The sequence below is a fragment of the Nesoenas mayeri genome (assembly GCF_963082525.1).
Source record: "Nesoenas mayeri genome assembly, chromosome: 3".
In the NCBI taxonomy this organism is placed as follows: Eukaryota; Metazoa; Chordata; class Aves; order Columbiformes; family Columbidae; genus Nesoenas; species Nesoenas mayeri.
The window spans coordinates 71,821,653-71,848,882 of NC_137544.1; the positions used below are offsets into that span (position 1 = coordinate 71,821,653).

General features: G+C 34.8%; 1 protein-coding gene across 1 annotated transcript in view; it reads left to right on the forward strand.

Moving 5' to 3' along the window:
• PACRG (parkin coregulated) overlaps positions 1 to 27,230 on the forward strand; it is a gene marked incomplete at both ends in the record, with an annotated part of 232,804 nt that overhangs the window by 113,134 nt on the left and 92,440 nt on the right. The window contains 2 exons of the mRNA XM_080342188.1: positions 12,413 to 12,584; positions 22,014 to 22,163. Coding sequence (XP_080198314.1) covers positions 12,413 to 12,584; positions 22,014 to 22,163 — 322 coding nt within the window. The remainder of the gene's footprint in view (positions 1 to 12,412; positions 12,585 to 22,013; positions 22,164 to 27,230) is intronic.

The window sequence follows — 27,230 nt, forward strand, 5'->3', positions numbered from 1 at the left end:
TGTAATCTCTTCCTAAAGCAGAGTTTATTTTTAAATTTTTGAGAGTAATATGGTCTAATCAATTCAGCTTGGTTGATAGTCTTGAGTGATACATCTGCACCAAATTGTTGTTCACACTTGTTTTGATATATTTAATATAATATTAAAGAATTATGCAAGCCAACTTCTATTGATATATTTTTTGCAAACATATTTGTGTTCTTCACTCCACCTCAGTTTGCATAAGTCATGCCAACCTCCACATTTATCCTAGAAAACTAACAGGGTCATAGTATGACTTTGAGCATTGGCACAGCTCTGTTAGTACGCAGGTAGCACAGTCCCTGGTATGATGTTTTTCTGGGGCTTATTTGCCTAGATAGTGCTCATATGTGATTCCGGACAAGCAACTACCTAGACTTTAAAAACACAATTTAAAGGCAACCACTCTGTTTTGTACATCAAAGCATTTAACTGTACAGAAATGATCTCTTCTACTCTACTGTGTGTTGGGCTCAGAGAATGACTCCTGCCCTGTTTTGGTTTTAAGTAGAGAAATAGTTCATACAAACATCTCTTAGTCATGTTGTAGATTATCAGTTCTGAAAATTATGTGCTAGTCTTGGCTTACTTGGAATAACATTGATTTTCATAAGGGAGGATTTTAACTTTTCTGTGGTAGCCCAATCTGTTTGTTCCAGAATCTGACCTTGACATTTACAATACTATCCTGGCTATCTTGTTTCATAGTTCAGTCTTGAAACAGAGAGGACACCACCTCCCCAGTGTTTGGTGTCAGCCAGCAGATGGTGCAGTGTTCCCTTCCATTTCTGAGGCTCTGTGTCTGGAGTTGTTTTTTAGTATTTGATGTACCTGTCTGCAGTTCACCTTTGGGGATCTTTCAGCATTGCTAGCTCATTGTCTCAAGTATTTCATTCCACCAGACAATGACTGAAAAGTGTGAAGTAACTTCAGAGCCATCTTCCAAGACTTTGTAGGCCATGGAACAAAGAATTTCTGGTGGTTATTCTCTTCATCTTAGAACATCCTCTGCTCCAAAATTGCTCTTGGTCCATACTCCTTCTCAGGCACGCTTACATGCAGTGAGAACGTTTTTGTTTGCCTCTGTATTATTTGTAGTGAAGGTTCACATATTATAACCCTGCTTTCTCCACCTTGTTTCAGGAAGATCTGATTTGTTGGTAAGATGCAAGAGTTCCTGGCCAAGATATACAGCATTCATGGTAACTGTCCAAATACAGGTTTGGACAAACCCAAATAAGAGTTTAAGCAAAGTTTCCCTTTTTAAGAGATCCTGTTGATCAGTACAGATCTTAATCTAGTTCCTGTGGCTCTGAAGAAGCCACAAGGTAGGTCACTTTTTATGTATGCTTGACTTCACCTTGCTGTAAATGTGGGGTTTTTTCTAGTGTCTATGTTCTAGGAGAGTGAAGAATCCAGGTATTAAAAAGCCATATACATCTTAAAATATTCCAGTTACCTGAATAACTTTATCCATCCTCATGAAAAACAAGTGCTTTTATGTATTTCACCATTTATAATATCCTAAGTAGTATTAAATATTACTTTGATGACTTTTTTGCATGAAATACCAGTAAAATACATGTATGAAGTAAAATGTCCTGAGTGCAAACTAAACATTCCTTCAACTTGATTGAAATTTGGTCTGTTACTTATTTATATTAGCTTTGTCTATAGATATAGAATTAGAAATCCTGAGTAACTGGATCACTTTTACACATATCTGTTCTTTAATTATGCCTAATCAGTATGATTTGGTTAGAAGCCCTACCCTACAGCTTCTAGGAAGTGGAGGAATGTCCAGTAGTTTGTGTTTCTTACTTATATTTATGAATTGATTTTTAAAATGGAACAGTTTAAGTCTGGTAAGAGATTTACCATGTGTTGATGTTTTTATTTTTAAACTGATACTGTTGTGTTGGTTTCCTTTTAGAATTAAGTTCAGCAAATGTGCTGACAGTAATGACTTGCTTTGCCGTGTTTTATGTAACACAATTTGCTATGACAAATTGTTCCCTCATCTGAACCAATACTATAAACCATCTAGATTTTACTATATGCATTTAAAATGTTGTAGATCTCAGCTTCTGTGTGTCCATTGGAGTAATCATGGAAGGAGTATAACCAGAAGAAGCAAACTTAAATTCATTCAAAATTAGGTGAAGTTGTGCACCACCCTTCTGTGAGGTTCACTCATCTTTGCGACAGCTCAGATAATTCTATTCAGATAGCAGAAACTTTTATTTACCTCCAGTCAGAAACTCCTAAGTAGGCCAGTGTGGCACATTGCAGTGCCAATGTGGCATTAGTAGAACCAGAATGAGTCACTAGAGGATTTGACCTTCTGTGGCAAACATCTTCCTCCTGGAATACTCCCCCCAGACAGGAGAATATACAAGGTAGGACTCATTCCACTGACAGAGCAAGCAGGGAACAAGTCTCGTAAGGGGAGCTCCAGGCCTAGAGACACAGAATTCTATTCACTGTTCTCACTTTTCTCCCAAATAAGCTTCATTTTTTATATTAGCTTAATGAACTTCTCCCCTGAAGCTCTTGGAGAAGATTATGTAACTAGAGTCCATAAAAGTCTTTATCTTCAAACCTTGGCTGTCAGTGTGTGTATCACTTTAAGTCTTCTTACAAAATGATATACTCTACAATTCAGGATGTTTTATGGTTTCCAGAAAGTTCAAGTTGATGGCAGTTAGAAAGGAGTATCACAAAAATTAAGTTTTAAAAAGTGTTCTTTTTTTTTTTTTTTCATGGCTTTAAAAACTTTTATTCAAGAAAGTACCCACATTAGAAAGTAATCTTTCTTAATACTGCCTGTGTTGTTGACCTTTGCCTCAGGTTGGGCTTTTTACAGATCAGACCAGACTGTTAACTGCAAGTCTTTGAAACAAGAACTGCCTTTCCTACATATTTGCATAGTTATCAACATGATTTGGCCTTAATATTAATAAATGCAATTATCAGAAGCTGCAGCACTCTAAGTTGCAAAAGTAATTTATAGTTTTTACTTTTTTATCTTGCATTCTATCTCTACTGTGTCAGTAAATCATTTCATTTTGTCAGCCAATTTCAATTCTTTGCAATGTCCCATAATTTCTGTAATTCTGAGTAATACTTTTAAATTGTTGGGGCCTGTGATAATATACTAAACAGCATCATTTCTGCTAATCCTCAGGGCACTCCACTATTAGCCTTTTCACTTCTACTGTAACCAGCTTTTAATTCATGAAAGGACTTCATTTTGCCTCCTGTGGCTACTAACTTAATAATCTCCTGAAAAGGACTCTATTGAAAGCTTTTTGAAACCCTAATTTAATATCTACACAGCCAGATATCCTTTATCTATTATTTTGTTAACTCTTAAAACTGTGCCTTAGATTCCTTTCAACAAGGTGAATCTGCAGAGTAGTCTACAGATTTCTGCTCCATGTCTAGCAAGCCTGTTTCATAAGAGCAAGAGACATACAAAACATTTAATTTAGTGTTGTAAACCAGCTTCTCAGTTATTGCTAAACTTATGAGACAATCAGTTAATTCACTGGGCTCTCGTGCTTGTAGGATTCTGATTATACTTCGGAGAAGTATAGATTCTTTTTAAAAAATCAACCTGAAAAGTAGGTTGTTCTCCTTAAGAGAATTATCTGAATGCTGTTTGAAATCAATAAGATTAACTGTATAATAAGAAATGAGAGAATTGACTATGGACTGTGTCTTCCTTCCTGTTTTGTGGAGTTTTCCTTGCTTAATATTAATGTTATCTACAAATACACAATTACATATTCAGAGATAAATAAAATGTGATGGAACAATTTTTCCAGTCTTGCTGGTATAGGAATACAACCTAAAAACTTGCAGATGGGAACAGGTGTATGATTGGCACGATAATTTTTCTCTGACAATGTTTGGAAATCCCCCTTAGCAACACATTTTTGGAATTCGTGAGTGAGAGTATAACATGTCTATTCCTGTAGGGAACCATCAGTAACCCCTTTACTTTTCTCAGAATAATGGGAAAGGCTTAAAAAAAGAAATAGTTTAGACACATTTCTATGCAGAAACACGAGCACATTTGCCTTTGTTGCAAAATGCAGCTATTCCACATTTGGCTCAACCCTTAAGTTGCAGAATGTCTCCAAAGTAAGATATTAATGTAGAATCACCTTAAAACATTTGAAGAAATATCTCTTCTTCTTTTCTGTTGGAAAGAGTGAACATAGTACTACTATTTGATTGTATTTATTATGGCCATTCTGCCCACTTTCCTGCCTAGAGATAAATGTGAATAGTGAGAAGATGATAGGAACAGTCTCAAAAAATGCTCTTAATGTAGAAAAATGACTATTATAATTTGCCACCGGACCATTTGTTTTTGTTACTTTTATTATATGTTAAAAAAATATTGTGTGTAAAAATGCAAATGATAATGTTTAATGACATGTTTTATAAGCTCCCACAATTTCTAAAGCCATAAAGCTGCCGTTTTTTCACTATATGTGTGCCCACAACTGATGACCAAATTGGATGGATGGACAATTCTAGTTGTGCATTACCTTGTACATGGTTTGCTGCTATTTTATGCTGTGGTTTAATTATAAAAAAAATCTTCAGATAGTTGTTTTTAACTTTTCCCACAGACACTTTTTTTCTATGAGCTTTTGTCCCAATGTTCCTGTTTGTCTCTAATTTTCCTGTTTTGTGTTATTTTTATTAAAACCAAAGCATTTCAGGTTAATTTGATGGACAGCTTTGCATGAGTAATTGACAAAGAGAAAGGAAATGAATGCCAAAGAATAAGACAACAATTAGTTGGCCATCAGCTTTCCAAATGGGATAGAATCAGTTGACCTTCTCCCTTGATTTACCTTCACAATTAATTCTTGAAAAATAAAATAAGAGTGTTAGGTTTCATCTTATTAAAATGGTACCAAACATTCTTTGAGCAAAGGATTAGGGGTTTTTTTACAAAAAGTCAATTTTAAATTAGATCTATACTGACATACTGAGTTGTATGTGTTTTGTTGGGATGGACAGACTGGTCCACTCTTCTTCCAATAAAGTTTGAAATGGACTCCATATTGCACAAAGGAAATAAACAAAGATCAATATGTCTTCCTCAAAAAGGTAGTGGGAGAGTCTTGCAGCCACCTGCTTATTGTCCTTCTGCCTTCAAACTCTGCCTTGGAGATCGATAGGGTTTAATCTCTACTGAGCCTCCTCCCCTTGCCTATGACTGAGACAGTATTACCCTCTTTGCTGCCCTTTTCAGAAAGGTGTCCACTGGTGTCCAACTAAGTGTCTGCAAAATTCAAAGTTTCTTGTTCACAATTATAATACTTTGTGTATTCTATAGTGAAGGAACAGAGTTTGTCCTCTGCTTCCTGCTGGTGCTGAAGTGCAGCTGTGGGATATTTCTCAGATCACAGAATCACAGAATGTTAGGGATTGGATGTTGTAGCTGAGGGTGGAACGTAATCTATTACCAGGCTATGGGCACCTGAGGAGTCATTAGTTCTCATATATCTCTGAAAGTAGGTGTATGTGATACATATAGTATTGCATGGCTATTATAAGTGCAAATTATCATTACACATCATGTAATGCTCAGATTAGGCAATTGCAAATTAGATACATTAGCAAAATGTAGAGAAATAATGCCTCTCTACCTTAATCTAAAGTTGCACTTTTACTGTACTTGCGGAACTCTTACAACATTAATAAATCATGTAAGAAAAAAATGCAACAACTGGGTGAGTCTAACAAGGTGTTAGCAAGTCTTTGAGCAATAGAAGAATGTAACTAGATAAGCATATATTCTGAAATATTGGAGATACTTTTGTCTGACACTGAGGTTATCATGGGTTCTGTTATTTGTTTCACAAAAACAGTTCTTGAGTATGTTTCACATTAGTCAGTCGTTTACAGAGCACTTTTCTCAGGGTGTCTTCAGCTTCTATTTACAATACTTCAAATCAACTAAAATAAATCAATCCTTTAAGCATAGTCTACAGCTATTTGCTGTATTAGAAGAATAACATATTTTACATGCTTTCTTAGAAATCCCTCGACTCAGATAATCTAATGTGATCAGAACCCAAATAAACAAGAACAAGTTAATAAACACCTAATTTCCTTTACTTTTTTTCATTTTGAGGTATTCCTAATTATCAGTTTGTCCCTGTTATTTCAATGAAGAATTAATGGGAGTAAAATCTGGATGTTTTATATTAGGGCAAACTGATCATAACAATAGGTAAGCTGTCATGACTGCCTTGTGTAGTAGCATTAATGCTTTTCTATCTGTACTGGAAATATCTCATACATTTGAAATAATATTTGCCCTTTTCATATCTGCATCATAGTGGTGGCTCATAACGGCTAATTAGTCTGCTAAATTCTTTTTCCTGTCTTACAATACCACACTGATGAACTGCTATACTGTAGCAGAAATCCTTGACGTTAGTTTGTCTGTTTAACATTGCACGTCATAGTATAAGACCTATATCTCATAATGTATTATTTTGTCATCCTGTTTTTCCTGTATGATACACTGACCCTCCTCTATATTGGCAAGACCTGCCTGTTCTGTATTACTAGCAAAGTGTATATTTATGAAGTCTAAATCCAGCCAGTACAATTAGAAAATATTTATAAAAATGCAAGGATAGAATCTGCACTGCCTCCCGTCCCCTGAAATGTCCTAGATTATCTTTTGGCTGGCATAGCTCAGAGACTGTTAGAGATTCACACATATAGATGAGAATCCATTTCTTAAATAAAAAATAATTCTTAGGTTGCATTTCTAGGAAGAGATTTCAGGTTGGGTTTATACCCTCTGTCTAGCCGGGCAAGAGTTTACACAAATTTATGTCTTCTCTTTCCTATCTTTTCCTGCATTTCTCATCCTATGTTTTTTTAGGGAATAATATGACCACCTTCTTGACTATTAATTTTCTTCACATTTTCAGTAGCCCTAGATTGTCACTTTCAGCTATGGCAATTGAAAAGAAAATGTTATGGTTATCATATGTGGGACCATTATCATTGCTAGTAGCAGTTGTTCTCCAAATAATATCTGTGGAGTCTGTCTGCTGTAATGACAGAAATTTAAGTATTTGATTTTCAGTAACATTACAGAGACCTTGATCATATCCAGTTCTAGCCATTGTTGCTTGCAGTAGATTATGAATAGACTGATTTTTCCATATTGTCAAATAATTTTTATCAAACCATTTCTGTTTCAATCATGCTTCTTATTCATACATTTCAAGCATGAGCCAAAAGTAAGTGGATGAATTTATTATGAGTGTTTCCCCATAATTTGAAAAGAATCCACATGGATTAGGCAGCAGTGACAGCTGAGAGAAAGCAGTGGAAAAATAAGGGAGAGAGGCAAAAGAGGCAATTAGTCTACAGGATAGAGTCGTATTGCTTCTATTTGGAGCTAAAGGTAGAAGGAACATCATTATGCAGATAGGAGTCATAGCTAGAAAATAATTATCAATTATGTGCCCCTAAAATGAGAAGGAGAAAAGGGCTAAGAACTACATTTACTTTAAGGTACACATCATATTCGGGAGCCTTTTCATATCATACTCCAGTGTTCTCATAATTAAATGTTACTGTGTTCCAACTTCCTTTTAAAGAGCAATAGGACATCAAGATAAGAGAATACTATGGAAAACTTAATTATATCTTGCTATATAAAATATAATAGAACAAATATCTCCCTAGCTTTTTTCAACTATTTTTATTTATAACAGCATTACTCTTGTAACTAACATGGAGGCAACAAGGAATGCAGTATATTCAAAATTATTATCTATGTAATATTTCTGTATTTTGATTTTGGTTGTTTCTTGGTTTGTTTGGTTTTTGGTTTTTTGTTTTTTTGTTTTGTTTTTTTTTTTGTTGGTTTTGGTATTTTACATGAAGTGGTATTTCAGAGCTGAATTCAGACAGCCAGTACAGAGTAACACTCCAAAAACATTTCTTATTATAGCTTCTTTTAATTTATCCATGGAAGACAAAAATTCATTGTTGTTATTCCACTTCTTGTGGGAAGTTAAATATCTACAGAGTGTGTTAAAAAGGCTCTAAATTCAGTTTGACTGAGCTAAAAGATTTCTATTGGGATGTTTATCTAGTTTATCCATTTTCTTAACATTATCTGTTTCTCTTCAAATTTTATAATCTTCTGCTTAAGGTAAGTATTTTATCATTTCATTACAGAATGCAAAATATAGCTGCATTTTTTTTTAAAAAGGACATGAGAACAGAGAATCTTTGTAACCTATGCAATATGTATTGAAAGGTACAATGCAGCAGACTAAAAAGAGAATACATTTTTTCTGGAAAACTTGTAGTGACTAAATGCAACATCAGAATTGAGCTTTGAACCGTAAGTACCATAAGCAAAGTTACCATATTAAAACCAGCATCTAATCAAGTCTAGAAAATACTAGTGAGCATTACTTGCTCCATAATTAAGATTAAAATTAACATCCCATTATAAATTAAGAGACAAATATAGCAAAAAGCCAAGCACTGTGAAATGCACAGGCTTCATCCTGACTATGGATAGAGGATATTGGAAGAAAAAAAGAAACCTTGAAAGAAGATTGAAAGAAATTTTGGAAGGGAAATTAGAAAGGAAGTCCAAAACTCAGACTACACAAGAATGTTTCTGCTTTTCTCTTTCCATTAACCTAGAAAATAGAGATTAAATAGCTGTTATAGAATGGAAAACAAACCTTAAAAGGAACTATTGTTTTACCAAAGAATCCTTACAAAATCTTTACAATCCTTACAAAACCTCCTGTTTGTCCTTATCAAACCAACAATTCCAGAGTTTCTTTTACTATGCCCAATATTAATGCCTTGGATAAAGACATTGAATGAGTAAATAAATAGTTAGATATAATGTTTCTAGAAGATCAAATCCAATTTTTGCATAATCATGTCAAAGACATACAGTAGTATGTAATCAGTTGTGTGAAATGAGATGGAAAATTAAGCTGTTTATGTATCTTAAACACTACATTCTAAAACCAGGTTTGCCTTGTAGATTACCAGATCATTTTAAATATGATTATTTAAGAAAGGCCAATAACATAGTTTTTGTCAAACTTCTGTACCTGAAGTTCTTTCAAATAGCTTGCTTTCTTCATCCAACAGGCAGATTAGCCACAAAGCTTATTTTTACTGTTTACAACCTCGACTCTTTACCTGGCTTTTCATTGTCTCAGCAGACTTGTCTCTCACTATGAGCTGCTTCATGGGAACAGATTTACTGCTGGGCAAATTAACTGTGATACTGCCATTAGTTTCCTCCCATCTTGTGAGCTGGTTATACATATTGATAAAATAACAATTAAAACCTGCATATCGTTTCTTTTTCACCTAGGGAACTTGTAGAATATGTAAGTAACATGGAAGTTTAATGAAACAGAAGATTTTATTGATTATAATACAGTTGGTTTTGTGGTATGATAATATTTTTTAGTAATATATTTTTTTATTAGTTGACCTATTTGCTAAAAATTCAGAGGCTGGATTCTCACGACTTACAAACCACTAGTACAGAAGTTCATAATAATTATTGTGAGAGTTCTTCTTAAAATCCATAGTTGCAGCATTATTGTCAGATGTGGACAAGTTTTGCCAAGAATTTGAGCTTTAATCAGCATTTTTTGTGGGTGGATGTGAAAAACAAAAGTATTTTGTGGGCGTAAACAGAAAAAGTACATTTTTCTCTGAACAGCTGTATAATAGCGACTTTTAAAAACTAAATGGTAAACACAGAAGGAAGGGGTTTCACACTATCGAATGTAAGGCAAAATATTTCTGGCTTCCATATTGTGGGAGTTATTATAGAGCACAAAATGCTAAGTAAAAATTGGCTGTGTGCTTGGGCAGCTGACACTTCAAGAAATGAGTGAGAAATCAGAGTTCTTTTCAGAGCCATGCCATTTGCCCACCACTTACGGCTTTGGAACTAATTGAGAATTGAGGAGTACACACAACTGCTTTATGATCTACAGCTTGTCATACCTGTATTTTGTAGAGATTTTTTCTCATAATAAAGCTTTTATGTCATGTGTAAAAATCAGTTTCATTTTTAAATCCAGAAATCATATTCACCTTAAAGTTAATATATCATTCCTATGTATATGTAATGTACAACCGTAAGACAGAGTTGATAAAGGTAGTATCTTTTATTAGACAGTTATTATCACTGAAAAACATTGAAAAGCTTTTGAACACATAGCTTTTTCTTCATATCTGAAACAGAAAAGGACATTGCAAGGGCAAAGAACAGCTGAAAAAAATTCTCAGCATATCAGAAATATCACATCTTTAGAAGAAAGATAACTGGTAGATACAGTTAGAGGAAATATTATTGAAGAGTGGGAGAAATGAAATGAGAGATTCTACTATATGTGTTTTGAGCAAAAGAGTTGCAAATACTGATTCAGTAGTCTAACATGGATCTGTATGCATCAACGATATTTTTCTGTGGAAATAGTTTAAAATTTTGAAAGAGTTGTCAAAAGCCTAATAAGGAATGGACTCAAACCAAAAGATAAACTATCAAAAACATAGTCTGATAAAGATGGTTTTCCCTGTCAAACAAACACCCCTTGGTTTAAAAAAAAGCCCACACATTACTAATCGTATCTTTCTTTTTCATATCTAAAGCTTTCCACAGACACAAGTAGCTGTTGTAAGTTTCATTTTCAAATTTCTTTAACTAGAACATTCAATAACAAAAAATGATATCTAATTATCTTATAAACTACAAATTAAAAGTTAAAAAGAAAAAAAAAATTGAAGGACATCTTATTTTCCTTTTGACAGAGAACAAGAAAAATTTACTTCTTCTTAGTCCTGCTTTTTGGTCAAAGAATTTTGACCACCTGGCCATTTCTTACCTGATACAGGTTTCTTGCTGCAATGAACAATTTAACCTCTCACGTAGACTCATTATCAGAAGTTTGTAGTTGCTTTATCATCTTCTGTTCTCGGGGACTTTGGGGGCAGACTTATTTTAGCGTCTTGCAAGTATTGTCCGTAGCATACCAAATGTCCTCAAGAAATACGAAACCCCATAAGAATTTAAATATATCAGGATTCTTGTTTTGCAAAGATCTTCATACATGGTTGCTTGGTATAGTTATTTTTGGAATTTCTCATTAATTGACCCTGGGATATTGACTCTAAAGTCATCTGATAAAGGTGTTTTTCCTTGTGAAACAAAAAGCTGATGAGCAAAAATTACAGAAATGCCATCACATACGGCATTGTGAAAATAGGAAATGTAGGTTTTGTTTGTTCCTTCTTCCGTGTGGTTCATTACAGGGACTTGATTTCATTCATGTAGGTGACTAGATATTATGCAATTGTTATTTTTAGTCTCCTATAAGAAATTATCAAAAAGTGCACCTGAGACTATGTAAGTATGTCATTTGCACTACATCTGCCAATAGTGAGACACCCACAGCAAATGTAGAGGACTTACTTTCAAGTCCTTACTTCCAATTTGTTTGCTTTTATTGTGGATGGAGCAGTTTCAATACGAAAGACTGAGGCAGTCAGGTCAGTAGCTAAGATGTGCCACACCAAGATTCAGATCTGCTCAGGGTCAAGCAAGGAGGACAATGGTTCATGGTTGCAAAGAGAATCTACATCTGCTATTTGCTGACAATGGGATTTACACAAGAAGTGTGAAACCCAAGTTCAGTCCTTGACTGCTTAATTTCAGACTTCTCTTCCACAATTTAAGTAAGCATGTGGTTATTGCCCCCAAATTAAGGGCTGGGTATTTGTTTGCTTAACCTGGCAATTATTTTTTTTAGGGTATAACGCTTGTTAGGTATGGAGGAGGAAGCATCTACCCGATGCCAAAATATATTCACTAGAAAAATAGGTTAGCAGCTAATAAGTGTTTTGAAGATGGAAGTGGTTACAGGATTCTTTCTCTTATTTTTTATTTTGAGTGTCCAAGTGAAGAGGTAAAGATCAGATTTTTTTCTGGAATAAATAGCATGTTATTCTTAAAATGGCTATTTTGATTCCTATGGGTAACTTACAAAGTAAAGTGTATAATAAAGAATATCATAATCTAGTACTGACTTAACAAAAAGTGAAAATAGAAAGAAGCATATTATTTTTTGTTCTTTTCTTTAGGTCTAATATTTCTGGATTACAATATCTGGCCATAAACCGTATTTGAAACTTAATGATATTCTGCAGTGATACAAATTGAATGATTATTTACTAAACATACTTATGTAGATGGCATGAATTATCTGTTGATCTGATCACATTGTATTAGTATTGAAAGATTACATTTCTTGATTTATTTATTTTGTATTTTCAGGTAGAGCTTGAAAAGCTGGACTATCATTACTGGCTGCCTTTGTTTTTTGATGGGCTTTGTGAAACATCATTTCCGTGTGAGTTTTTTGCTCGTCAAGGAATCCATGACATGCTGGAACATGGTGGAAACAAGATTCTTCCTGTCATTCCTCAGCTCATTATCCCAATAAAAAGTAGGTGAAAATGTGGGGGGAAAAAATCCCTAAAATTGCATATATATATTCTGTAGATTTTTGACAAGTTACTAATTAAGCAATAAACCATGACAGACTGTAAATTTCATGGATATTATTACAAATGTGAGTAAATTGTAAGGCATAAGGCCAGAAGGCTTATGTCTACAGTCGCCTGGTACTGGCAGTAATGCCGAACAATCAGCTGTCTGATTACTGTTTTCCTTGTTGCAATGTGGCTTTTGGTCTTTGGAAATGTGAGGTGACATTTTCTTACTGTTTTTTGTATATTTATTGTGTAAATCCATTACTGTATAAACCAGTTCATCTAAAATGATAGGAGAAATCAGCAGATGAAACTTATTGACTTATGTTTCTTTTTGTCCTTCTATATATTCTACAGTTATATTTATTCACTATTTCTTCTAGCATCATTTGCATTACTTTGCATATACATATATCTAAACTGGGAGTTCTATCTGACTAATTAATGTTGTATGTAAAATGTTAGCATTTTTTAAAAGTATTAATTTTGAAGTTTTTATATATTCAAAAATATTTTTGTAGAAAAGTTATGTGAAAGGTAGTAAATTATTTTAAAATAAGTGTAATAAACCTAAAACTCCAAGTGTAATACCACTAAAACTAAAACTTATTTTCTTGAAACACCTACTCTTTCAGATATATTGTTTTGTCCTTTCCTGTTTCTTTAGATCAGTACCTTGAGGAAATAATATTCTGAACCATCATCCTTCTTTAGTCAGGATTATTTTTAAGTCTTTGTGCTACACCTGTGCTAATAGATGCTCTTATTTCTTAAGCTTGCTTCTGCTTTATCATTGATCTGTAATGGTATTGCCGTCGTTCTCCTTTTTTCCTGAGATAATTCAACATCCATGCTAATACAGAACGAAACAGACTCATTGTATTTGTGATACAGAATGAATAGAGTCAAATATGGTTTTGTTGAAGGGGAAAAGGAATGTAGTTTGGAGACTGATAGTGCTGAAATAATACTATTGAAAGGGTAAGAATTGTGAGTTTGTTTTGTTTTGTTTTTCTTTCATTCAATTTATTCTCCATTTGAAAAGATTCCTTATGAATGTTGTTATCTTGCTGTAGATTTTGGAAATGTCAGAAGGAATATGTAATATTCAGAATGGTTACTCTGTGATACTTGTAAAAGGTTATGAATACAATGTTACATTCTTTTCCTCTCTAAAAGTTAAACACATAGAGAGGAATCATGTCATTTCTTTAAATCTGTATTGTCAGCACCACTCAAATATATTTATAGTAGGGGTTTTTTTTTTGAAAGCTGAAATCATTTATTCAGAAAATACTGCAAGCTTATGACAGCAGCTATTCAGGATTTAAATGTCTTGCAGGGACCAGAATCTAGCTAAGAAATAATTACCTGGAAGCCTTAGCTGTTACACAGCTTCTAGCATTAGAAAGAGATTGTTAAGTAGAGGATATTTATATGGGTTTGATATATAATCTTTTAAATCAAGTAATAATTTCTGATGCTGGAACACATTCAAGAATCTGCTAGCTAAATTTAGTTGTTGGTTCTGCTTTATTTTATTGTACAGTGCTTCTTTTTAATTAAAAAAAAAAAAAAAAGGCCTTCGTGTTGGCTCAAATGTGTGAAGAGTCTAAGTATTATCAATGATAAAGGCTTCTTCCTAATTAAAGCCATATTAATATAAAAAAAGACACTGCCATCTCAGGGAATGTGAAAGTGCGTGCTTCTAGGAGTTTTAAAATTTGCTGTGACTGTGTAATACAGCAGCATAGCCAGAGCTAAACATTTCTGTGACACAGCTGCATCCACAATAAACTCAGCTATGTTTTACATATATTACTGTTTCTAAAGTGTCCCACTGGGTGAGTTATATCCGATTAACCAGTCTTCTTCTAGACCACTACCATATTTCTACTGCAAAAGAGTAAATTGATCGTTAGGCAAGGTAATACACATGATAGTGGGGAAAGGGGTAAAAGAAAAGACAGAAAAATAACTTTACAGATAAAATACTTTTAAAAGCAGTTTTCTCTCCTGCATGTTTATCAAAGGAAAATGTAAGTAAAGAGCTGCTCTTTAAAAACATTTTAAATTAAATATTGGAATTCTGTATTGTATTTGCTGATGAAGAAAATAATGTGAAATTAAATACTTAAGGATCACTCACCAGAATCTTTTCTATTCTGTGCTCTGAATTGTAAAATGGACATATAGGCAATCTGAATTTAGGCCCAGAAGCCAATAAAGCTCATGTCTTTAAATTGTAACTTACATGAAAATACTGTTTCTACACAGTTGCAGTCAGCTGACCAGCACTTCTGATAGAGTCCAAAAAGGATAATCTTCATCCTAAGGAACACTGAAGTTTCCTTTTTGAGGCTTTTTCCATGTTGTTAAAAATCTCTTCTGTGACACAGTAGATCAAGGATACCCTAAACTTTGTTGAAAATGTTTCATTAAAGGAAACAGATTTTTTTTTTACTCAGACAAGGAAATGCACAGAGCAGTCCTCTCTCATTGCCACCTACAGAGTCTTTTTTAATGTTTAATACATTTCTAAATTAACCTGATTTCTGTTTTCTTATTCTCCACATTCTATTTGCATGTAAAATGTGGATTGCTGTCTTGGATAACAGTGTAGTTAATTCCCATTTAATGTCAAATCAGTGTCACTGTTGTATTTAGATAGTAAAGTTGAACCTGTTGCTAGCAGTTTTTCTAAGCACATTTATATTTCTCCTCATATATCTTCACTGCATTTAATAGTATTTAAGAGTCATAAATACTTCCTTATTTCACAGAATGATGAAATATTTTTATGGAAAAAATATGGTTTTCTGGGCTGTATTATTTTTCTTTCTGTAAATCATGTAAGTTGGTTTATGTCATCTACATAAAAGAAATTAAAGCTTCAATTGAATTGTTATGTTCCTCCTGGCTGACTGTTGCTCTTGAGAAGCAGTTCTGGTTGTTAAGATCACAGACTGAAAATTAACTCTAAAACCCCTCAATTTTCTAGACTTAAAATGCTTTTAAAGAAAGCAAATATCTCTAAAAGAATTGTGTTTATCCTTTAATACTAAAGCATTTCTCCTCTGTAAGCTCTGTCAACCAGTAGAACCAGTCAGTTAGAAAGTTTGTGTTAGATTCTTCTGCTCAAAGCTGGTCATTTCAGGTAATTTCAAATGATGCAGAAACTAGATTCTTTATTACTCTTCTTTATTCCTGTCTCTAAGGAGAAACTGTGTTTTTAATTTAATAAAGATATAGCTCATCCATGTTTGTAAAGTGAAATCTGCAACTAACATCTCTTACTTTTGCAGTTGGTGTTAGAGCTATTCTCTCCTGAATTTATTAGTATTTAACATTTATTCAGACTGAATTGCATCTTCCATTTTGCCACCCATTCATTCTGCACTGTAAAGTCCTTCTGAAGTTCTTTGAAGTCAGCCATTATCTTTGGCATCTGAATAATTTGTCATCATCAGAAAACTTTGTTAGCCATTAGTAAACATCTCTTCCAAATCACCTATGACTCTACTGAAAAACATGAACTTCAGCAGAGATTCCTGCAAGGCTCTACTATTTATACTCCTCTTTTGTGGCCATTTATAGTTGCCTTCATTTCCTATCTCTAAACGGCTATGGCAGTTAAGTGTTTCAAAAGCCTTCGGTAAGAAACCTTATCAAATACCTTTCAGAAGTCTAAGAAACGGTATTATCAGGCTTTTCTTGTCCACATTCCTCTTCAAGGACCTACAATACATTTGGAACACTATATTAATTTGTGCAGTACAGATGCCAATATACTGGTCTTTGGTTATCCAGATCTTTCCTGAAATCTTTTTACAAAATGTTATCACATTTCTTTTATAAGAAAGTTGCTTTCATTGAGAGGGTGGGTACTCAGTGCAGTTTAGGAGCTTGAGGCAGCACAGGAATGGACATCTAGGAGTGGATGGAAACTCTGTAAACCAGCATAGCCACAGAGAAGGTTTTTGGGACTCTATTTTCAGTGTATTCTTTATATTAGTTAATTAAAACAGTCCTGCAAATCTTAATAGAATTCCAGTTTTACAGATGTTGATTTAGTATAGCATTACAACTGCAAGCACAGCTAAAGCTCAAAAAAAGCCACTGATGTTCTCTTCAGTGTTCTGCTACATGATGCTTCTTGCAGGTATCCATGATTCAGTTACGGATCTTTGCCTTTTCTGTGCCTAAGCCTTTGCCTTTTTAGGACAAAGTTTTTTATGACAAAATTGGCCTAAAGTTTTCGTGCCTTGCCCTCTGTTCCTTCTTCCCATCACCTCACTGCAACACATTACCCCTTCAGTTGTACTGGAAGAAATATCTGTAATCTGTATTGTAAATCAGATCAGGATCTTACCCAACTTAAAAAAAATACTGAACACAAGGTTGTTATTCTGGTTTCTATCACTCTTGATTGAAACACTGTGTTTTGTAACAGCCTTCATTACTGTTCTGTAAAATTAGCATATTGTAATACTTAAATCAGTTCAGGTGGTTAAGTATTATGCATTTTGAAAGTTTTGGACAAAATTCTCTGTAAGATAAGTATGTATCACTTTAATCAATTGCACTTTAAGAACACTTCATGTTAGCAGTTCTTTAAAGCTGACTCTGTGAATTTAAGAAAAGAAGCCCTTGATCAACAAGATTAAGTAGATCACAACAATCGAAGCATCTTTATCCTGAGTGCTTGTTGCCCTGCAGGAGACCTCCTCTCTTGTTCTGCTTCAGGCAAAGAATTTTCTAGAACAGATGCCTCATTAACCAACTGGGGGGTCAGAGATCAATGCAAAATAAATTGATTTGTGAGACCTAAATAGAAAATGGAAACTGTCAGTGCATTTCTAAACATAGATTCACAGGTGTATTTGAAAAAGAGACTAAATAAAATTAAAAGTAAGTGCAAATTAAAGAGAACTAAATTATTAACATAACTTTGAATATAAATACCAAAATCTAAACTTTAACATTTAGAAAAAAGATGAAGGTTTGGAGAATCTGATTTGAACCTGTAAAGTTTTGCTATCTGTGTGCTATCTGGGGAAGAATGTTCTGATTTGATCTCTTCTGTGTAAATACATTATGTCATGGAAAAGATCCACTGTATACTGGGAGAAATGATGTCGTGTTTCCTGGTTTATGAAATGTATTAGTCCGAAAGATGAGAACTGTGACTTCTGTTACAGGCAACATCTGGGACTGAGACAGGGGTTTCCAAACTGCTACATAAAAATAAAATATAAAAATAAAAAATATCAGCTTATATAGCTTCTTAGTCTTTTACTTTGAGCTGTTAGAAGCGTTACCCAAGGAAAAAACTTGAATGTTTTAAAATAACAACTTATATTGCTTCATATGTAAGCTGCTTCTATCTAAATGGAGAAGCAAAAAAGTGGCATATATCTTAAGAAAAGTCTTTATTCTTAATGGAAATTAAAAAAAGAAAATTCTAAATTTACATAAATTCCTAATGAAATTTAATGAAAAGAAAAATGCCCTGAAGCTGTCAGTGAATTGGTATTCTATGTCAGCTCATTGCTAACAAGCTTAAATAAACAGCACTGTGAAAAACCTCCATCCCCAAAATGTTCATTGTTTCAAATATGCTTTCAAATTTCATAATTATCTAGTACTTTGGCTTTGAATGGCAGAAACACAGAGCTGACTCAGATACTGAGCTTTTACACCAGATATTTAACCAACTAACATTTTAAAAGTCTCATTTAAGAAAGTCATGGTGATCTTCAGGAAACACTTGTTTGGAAAAAAGAGTAGCAGTACAAAATGAAATGTGTTTGAAATAAATACTTCATTATATGCTTGCATTGAGCAATTATTTAAACTGGAGTGTCTCCTGGAAAAGTGTATATCCACATCATAAGTGAATCTGTCAAGCTTATATACCATTAAAAGAGAAAATATTGCACCTACTAAGCAACAGAGTCAATTTATTGGGTTGGGGTCTCTTTTTTTTTTTGAAGTTGCTGCTTTAGAGAGTTGTATAATGCACAGCATGTACACTAGATGACCAAAAGGGAAACATATACCATCAAGGGAGAGGAGTCCACTAAAAACACATTAGGGAGAGGAAAGGTACCTTTGAGAAGGGAAGCAGTCATTCACTTTGCTGTTACTGTGAAGATCCACAGCAAACTTTTAGGTCAAGAGGCAACAGCCTAGCACGTTTTCAGATTGGAATCTATATACGTTTCCTTCTTTTGGCATATGTAGCTGTACTGCACTAAGAGTTTTAAATGGTCTGCTTTATTCCTGTGAAGGGATGTTAGTACTTTCTTCCACTTCTGTTAACTTCTGTATAATATATCACTGACATTTTTCAAAATTTTGAAATGTACTTATTTCATATACAGCATTAAAATTTTCCTCCTTTGATTCATGTGAGAAAATGGTCTACAGTGATTGTAGTACACAGAAAATAATTACCAGATTTTTAAAAGATAAGCATATGTTTGAAATTGATGTATCCTTGGGGCAGGGACTGTCTCTAATTAAATGTTTATACAATGCCTAATATAATCAAGCCAGGAGCTGGTTGACTGCTATGCATGCCACAGTCCAAATATTTAATAATAATAACTCCAGTTCTGCAATCAATTTGATCTTACTTCTGATATTTACAAATGTTTTCCTAACACACACTGCAGATTTCTGCAATTAGAAGGGCTTCAGGCTCAAATTCTGCATTCTCTTTGATTCTGCCATATCCATCATTTTAGCACTCAAAATCTTGATCCAAAGTCTGTCTTTTGTGTGTCAAATGAAGGACAGGGTATCCCTGTTCTGATGGAGGTGAGACAACTATCCAGTCGATTTTCTAGCATGCAGATGAAACAAATGCTACTATTACTCTTTAAAATTCCAGCAAACACCCCAACAGTGCAACTCAGATGTCAGGAAACTTGCATGACAGGTTCTGTGATGAGTTCTTTGAAAATGTTCTTCTGGCTTCAGGATGTATTCAGCTTGCTGCACTCATTGGGACACCTTCTCAGTCATGAGGCTGAATTTACACTATTAAATGATTAAGAAATTAATCTCTACCAGGACAGTCTTGGCTTCCATGCAACCCAGGGCTGTCTTTGCACAAGACAGAAGTCTAAAACCAGGAAAATCTGCAAACCATCTGCAGAAAAAAGTTCCTCCTAGGGGTGGTTGGACAGCCATTTCCACTGACATGACACCCTCTGCATGTCTCATCCTCTAGACCTGCCTCTACAGTCAGGAAAAAATATTCCTGGAAGTGGGTACGATTTGTTGGTTAAGGATTAAGAAGTTGTGGTTTCTGTCATTGATAAATTTTTATGTCCCTTAAGTTAATTATTACTGTTTGTATAAATAATTAATGTTATTAATTTTATTCATGTTTATAGGAATTCATTCCTACAAATGAATACAAATATTCATTCATGTTTGTATGAATAACTATTAATTATTTTACTGAAAATTACAAGTGTTAATGATAAATTCCCTATTAATTTAGTTAGCTACTACTTCTGTGTATGACAATTTAGTCATGAGTAAACCTATATGTCAGAACCTCAGAGCTTCCTCTTCCAATCACTCCTTTAAGAAAATGAATCATGCCTGTTCCTCTGTAAGAGAATACTTTCCTGGCTGGAATTTGGACCTAATCTTTCAAATTGTATCTGAGGGTCTCTCTTTGCTAAAGCATCCTTGGAACATCTACCCATGAGAACATAATTTGGAATAGCCACCCTCTTTGCTGGAACTTGGTGTGAGCCTGCTGCATTGGTGGGCTTCCTGTCCACACATTAATATGCTCAGAGACAATATGAAGTTAGCTGTAGCTTGGTTACTACAGTCAGGACTGGCAAATAAGAAGTATGGAATTTAGTCTCTGTTTTCATTTACCAACGCTTCTTTAAGTTGGAATCACCCTATGATGCAATGCAATATCTTCATACCTTGGGCTCTCCGACTCTGTTGTATAACAGTAGTTTTACCGTGCTATTCAAAAGCATGCAAGGAGGCAGGAAGGGAAGATACTTACTAGTCGATTTTTAAGAGTTGTCTCTACCCATTCACACAACCAGTCTGCCTTGCCCTTGCTTTGGAGCTCTAGCTGTGATTTTTCACTCTTGTCAGGCATGCAATAAGAAGTGAGTGAGACACAGTGCATTTGCTTAAAGAGATGGAAAGCCTGAGATTTCTCCTGTGTGAGAAATCTACTTCATTCTCTATGAAACAGCATTCCTGTGCACTGACGAAACTTAGTGCCAGAAATACTGAATCCCAATGCTTCAGTGTGAAGAGGCAATTCCTGACAAAGTTAGTAACTCCTTTTCAAATTTTGGTGTGTTCTTTACTATACATATATATATATATACACGTTATGTTGAATCACATATTTATATACTTCCTTGGTCATAAAACATACAGCATTGAATATGAGCTTATCTTTTGCAGTTTTTGCTTTCCCAGTGCAAAGATGTAAATATCTATGTAACTGAGCAGAACATTGCAAAATTAGACCAAAATATAATAGCATACCAAATATGACAACTGTATCCAGCTTCATAGTTTCAGAGGAGATTTTATAACTAGAGGGATTTTGCAAGGAAGAAAAATATATTTCAAGCATGACTCATTTTTAATTGCAAAAGAGAATGCAAAGTACTTGCTTTTTGTAAAATCAAAAGAGAAGAGAAACAAAAAGTATTTATGAAATGTCTTAGTGTCATAAGATTAGAAGCATGACACTGAAAGCTGAGAGAAAAATCTAAGTAGGCAAGACAAAATCTTTTTTTTTCTAGAATGTTTGTCTTTTTAAAAAAAGCTTACAAGGTTTTTTTGTGGCGTGTTCTGGGTTTTTTTTTTCCTATAAACATTTGCTTCATTGTACTGATTCTCAGAATAGTAGGAATTGTTAGTTGAATGAATAAAATGATCGTGAAATAAATGAGTACAAATGCACAAACACTAATTGTTGCACTAGAATGTATCTGTTGTCAACCTTTGCAGGTTGTCTTGCAGTTGTACAGTTCCATTGGCCCCAAATGGTACTTACTGAACATTTATTTTTTATTTGTTTGAACCACGCCAGTATTACACAGGCAGCATGAGGGAATAATGAGCTGCATTCTTTGAGTTACTGAAGAGTCAGCACAAATTGTGGGAACAAATAACAATCAGACAAGGCAGTGTTTTATAACATCAGGACTGCAATCCATCTTTGGGATCTTTCAAAGCTGGGCTAATAAAGGCCCGCTTACAATCCCCAGCAGAGTACAGTTTAATTAAATTTGTCCATTAGGGGACTCCTCCCCCTCCCTCTACATTTCAGAAATTAATTCTGCTTTCTGCCTGTCCTTTTTTCTACATCACAGATGCACTGAGCCTTCGTAACCGGCAGATCCTCTGCATCACGCTGAAAGTCCTCCAGCACCTGGTGGTGTCAGCTGACATGGTCGGGGAGGCCTTGGTGCCCTATTATCGGCAACTCCTCCCAGTCCTAAACATCTTTAAGAATATGAATGGTGAGTTATCCTAACAGACACTGTGTCTTTCAACCCCTAAGGTAAAAGGGGGCTTGATGCAGGGTTAATTAACAATGTGGTTAAGATTTATTACTGTATATAAACTCAAATCCATTTGGAGCTCTAAATAATGTAAACCCCCCTCTTACTATTCCCTGAGGATGCACTGAAATTAACAATTTCATTTATTACTCCTTGCACATACGGTTTATTTAACGGAGTACAGAAGCACTGAAGCAGTTCTATAATCTTCCAATAATTAAATGGTAAAGTTTTTTAACAGTCTCTTGAATACATTAATAAATTGCAAAGGTTTTTTCCTCTCTCCAACACATTACTTCAGTCCAGCCTTTTTGTTCCATTCTGTGCTCTTCACAAGCAATTCAATGCTACCAGCAGGCTTAGGAAAGAAGAAAAATAAAAAGTAGCAATCAAACAAATTAATTTTAGGGTCAAGAGAACTCCTTATTGTAGAAAAAATTCAAATTACATAATGCCTAGCAAAACAGTGAAATTTGAAGTTATTACTGCTCACTTAACTGCTTTTATTATACAGAAATGTAGAACTAATTTGTATCTGTGTTATTTTCTTGGTAGTGCAAACCTCTGTTGCCAGTTTCAGTCTTTAATAACTGTGATACTGTCAGTACTATGAGTACTGTATATTGTGAATGCATTTACACCACAGTTACCAGCTGAAATCAACATGATGTATCTTTATTTTGCCAAACTAATCTTTAAAATATTTTGCTGTAGTAAGTCTGTCTGTACTTATCTGTTCAATTATCTACCAACTTTCTGACTTTAAAGTTTCTGTTATTGGCATGCAGCCTATAGATCAAAATAAGTTAATTCCTCACAATCTTGCAAAAGAAGTACTGACAGGTTTTTTCATGAAGTTCATGGCATTTAATGCTTATCTACAGGACTGCTTCCTATTATACTTTCTGTTTGCATTGCTATGGAAAGTATTATCTTATGCTCACTCTTTAAGACCTCAGACTGAAAAATGCCTGTCCAAAGACTGACTTGGAGACTAAAATGAGATTAAGATTTTAGATCCCTTTAAACATATATATGTCTGTGGCTCTATTTTACTTAGTGAGAAACTTGCAGTAACATGAAATTCCACAAATGCAACGTGGTTCATATGACACCCGTGGCTTGCTAGAAGTTGTGGAATGAAAGCTTATTAATAAAATCCATACGGTGAACTTAAGTAATTTCAGTAGGGTTCCTTGTAAATTAGAAGATTCCCCCTTAATATATCCAATTTCAGTATCTGGCACAAAACAAGACTGTAAAAAGAAGGACTCTCATTGATTATTGAATGTACAATACATGCTTTTTTTCCAGATTTCAGCCTGAAGTAGCCCATAAATTCTCTTGACTAGGCTTTTCTGCAGTGATTTCAGATGAATAATAGGGAAAGCTCATGTCTAACCAGGTACATAGTTTTACAAGACATTAAACATGTTCTGAATATATCCTAAGTTTTGGATATATTGTGAGCAAAACATATTTTCAACATATTCGCATAACATCTGTACTATGTGAATTTGTGCCTATATCAAACTACAATAAATCTCAATATTTGGCATTTAATAACTAAAAACCAAAAAAGAAATGAAAAGTAGTGGTTCAAAATGATTAGATTTTAGGAATAAAGCTTTTGAAAGTTCAGTATTACCAGCAATAAAATGGATACTATTTGCAAGGCCTACCATACAAAACTTATTCAACTTATTCAGTACCTACATGCTGGTGATAGGCAAAGATTCTTCCTCTGTCTCCCCCAGCCTCAAAAAGCTGATACTTACTTCCTCCTTCACTGGTGGTTGGCAGAAAATGTATGCTACCTTCCTTCTCCTCTTTGTCCCCCATATGGTTAATAAGCCACTATGGTCCAGGTCTTTGGTACCAGTTATAAGGAAGCTGTAGAGACTGATTCAGACTATTTGCTCCACTGCTGGGAGTGAAAGATGAGAGAGCATGCACTCTTTTTGTTTCTTTTGTGTATAGTTTGAGAAAAGGGGAGCTTTGGTACCGCTGCCAAGAGTTGGGTGATTTGCAGTCTGCTAAGTCTGACACTGTGGAAGTTTGTCCCAGATTAAGGTAGATGGAAGGAGCCCTGTTTTAATCATTGCTACCTTGCTAGATCAGTATCTATCTGCTGAAAGGAACTCTTTCCCAAATTCAACATCTCTGAATGCCACTCTCACACTAAACTAGTTTATAGGCAAGAGACATTAAACAAACAAACAAATAAAAAAAGTATTAAGACATTAAGGTCAACTTACCTTAAGGTCAAGTTTCCTGGTGACCAGTTCAGAATAAACCAAGTGAAGTGATTCCTCATGCAGTGTGTGTGACGTGAAGCTCTGGAACTCTTAATGCCTAATTCTTTGGATACCAAAAGTTTACACATGTTCAGTGGCAGCTGAAAAATGTCATAAAAAAGAAGCTATTGCTTATTTAGTAAAACACACTGATCACCTCTGGCTTGTGGCATTCCTAAATCACACCGTGGTGGAAGATGAGAAAGTATTAGGCGAAGTATCATAAATGCTTGTCCTACATTCACATTGCCTCATCATCTCCTTTTAAGAGACACACTTCTGGAGTAGACAGGCATTTGCTATTATCTAAAGCATCCATCCTTACATTCTTCCTATACTGGTTCCTAGCAGACTTGCAGAAAATACTCAATTCCTGTTCTAGAATATAGGTTCTTCAGGAATTTTTTTCACAGTGCATACCTCTGATTTGTCTGAATCATGATTCATCTCACAATATTAGAGAGGCTTATAAATAAAACAGTAAAAAAACTTGCATTGGTAGGATCTTAAGGTTAGGATATCTGTGTATACATACGCAGGCACGTCGCAAGAAGAGCCAGAGACCTCGAATGCGTTGCAAAGAGCAAGTTTTATTTTAGTTACCTCTCTACTGGGGGATCTGTGAAGTAGCACCTGAGCTCCCAGGCAGAGGTGACACCAGCGGGGACGCAGGCGCTGGTCAGTTCAGCCCTGCTGGAAGATCCCTGGGCCTGCTGAGCTCGCCCGTATTTCAAGGCTTCAGGCAGGCGCAGCCTCCCGCTCTTTCTCACAATAAAGCAGGAATCTCAGACATAGTGATAAGGTGCCCAGAGTTTCTCACAGGCCTATATTATCTAACACAGAGGTTCTGCTCATCAAGCACACAAGGTCAGTAAAACAGTGAGATCTATGTGCTTTTTCTACAGACAGGTGCAAGTCACTTGAGCGTATTTATATTTAACTAACCTCCTCACCAAATCTTCCGCTATATTCCCATACAATATCAGAAACAGGTATCTAGTAAAAAAAATATAGAACACTGTCTTAGCTTCAGCGTATCACGTGCTTATCTCTTGAGTTGTTCTTCAGCCAAAGAAATTGGTAAATCAGTGTTACTTGAGCTCAGAATATGATAGCCTGAGAAGTTGTGAGTTCTGTCCCACTTAAATCTAAGCAATACTTTCCAAATTCCCATCCATTTCCAAACACTGAGGCTACAGTCCCACAGTCAGCAACAGTGTTGTTGAGTTGCCATTGCCTTCAAGGGGCATGCTATGTTAAAAAAGGAGACAGCCTCTTCCTGTAGGCAGCCGTTTGGTGCAGCAGACTGTGATTCCAACTGCAGATTTTTGCTGGATTAGCCAGGGAGGCTCTGAACTATGTAAATCCTCTTTTCTGGGATCTGATGTCTTTGGTGCTTAAAGACGATATCTCCTTGCTCCTATTCAGCCTGCTGGCAAACTACTTCTTAACCATCCACAAATGTTCCCTTAGGCAGAGTTATTATTTCATTCTTTTTAATTGTATCCAGAATATTGATTATTCACATAAACACAGTTTCTTTGCTCCTATGTTCCTTTGCTTTTCCTTTGTACTTTTGACATTTCCACTTTTTACTACTTCCATCTGCTGTCTCCAAATCACCTCATCATTATTTTGTAAAATTGCCCTTTTTTTAAATTCATCAGGTTCTGACACGGATGTATTTTCCTATGTTATGGTATCTCCCAACCATGCTTGTCTCTAAAATGAGTATTTTTATAATAATTATGTGGTTTTGAAAGCTATATAATACCAGCAAAAATGGTAAAGGACTGCTGACCTTTTGGAACAGAAGATAATCTAGATATTTAATTTTCAAATTTTAGCACCCATAATAGAATTATTTATTAAAAGTTTTTTTGGTCAATATTTCACAGTGTCTATTGACATCTTCTGTGTAATGCCTTTTAATGAAGTACATTCTTCTTGTAGTCTCATGTATCAAATAATTTTGATTTTGTTTTCTGAATTCTCTGTGATTTTATGGCACTCTGTGATAACACACTGTGAATGCAATTGAATTGATCAACAAATTAAGGTATGCCAAGTATATTTTATCATAAGAGTTTGTGGGCCACAAAACAGACATAGTTCAGATAAGTGATTGCCAGGCATATGTTCTGTAGTTTGAATCTTTGAAATTATAGAATTGAAAAGAAGGTCTATTGGATGGATATGGGGAAATTCTGCCATTTTCTGCCCATTCATAAAGGGGAGTTTACTTTTGTTAATTTTTGTAAATTTAAAAAAAAAAAAAATGATGACAAATGAATTAGGAGTTTTAATTATTGAAAACATCAAAAACATGCTCACCCATCTGAGCTGTAAGACACAAGTAAAAATAAATCAATACAACCTAAGTTACAAATGCCAGGGGAAAGATCCAAGCCTCCTAAAACAGTCTGGAAGCCAGAGGAGAGAGCTCAATGAACTCCGAAGAGTCTTGGTGGTGAGCAAGGGGCTTTTTGGTGCACAAGCATACTTCATGTGTCTGAATTCTGAATTTGAACCCTTTCTGGAACTTAAGCCTCTGACTTCCAGTAGACATTTCTTTCCACTTGGGTTCCTGAGTGCTCTGTTGCAGAGCATTATTAAGACATAAAAGAGCAAAGTTCTGTTGTTAGTGATGCTACCACTAGTGTCTGTTTATTGGTGGAGACAGTGAGAGCATCCTCACCAGTTGGCCATGGTGTACTCTGAAAAAGGA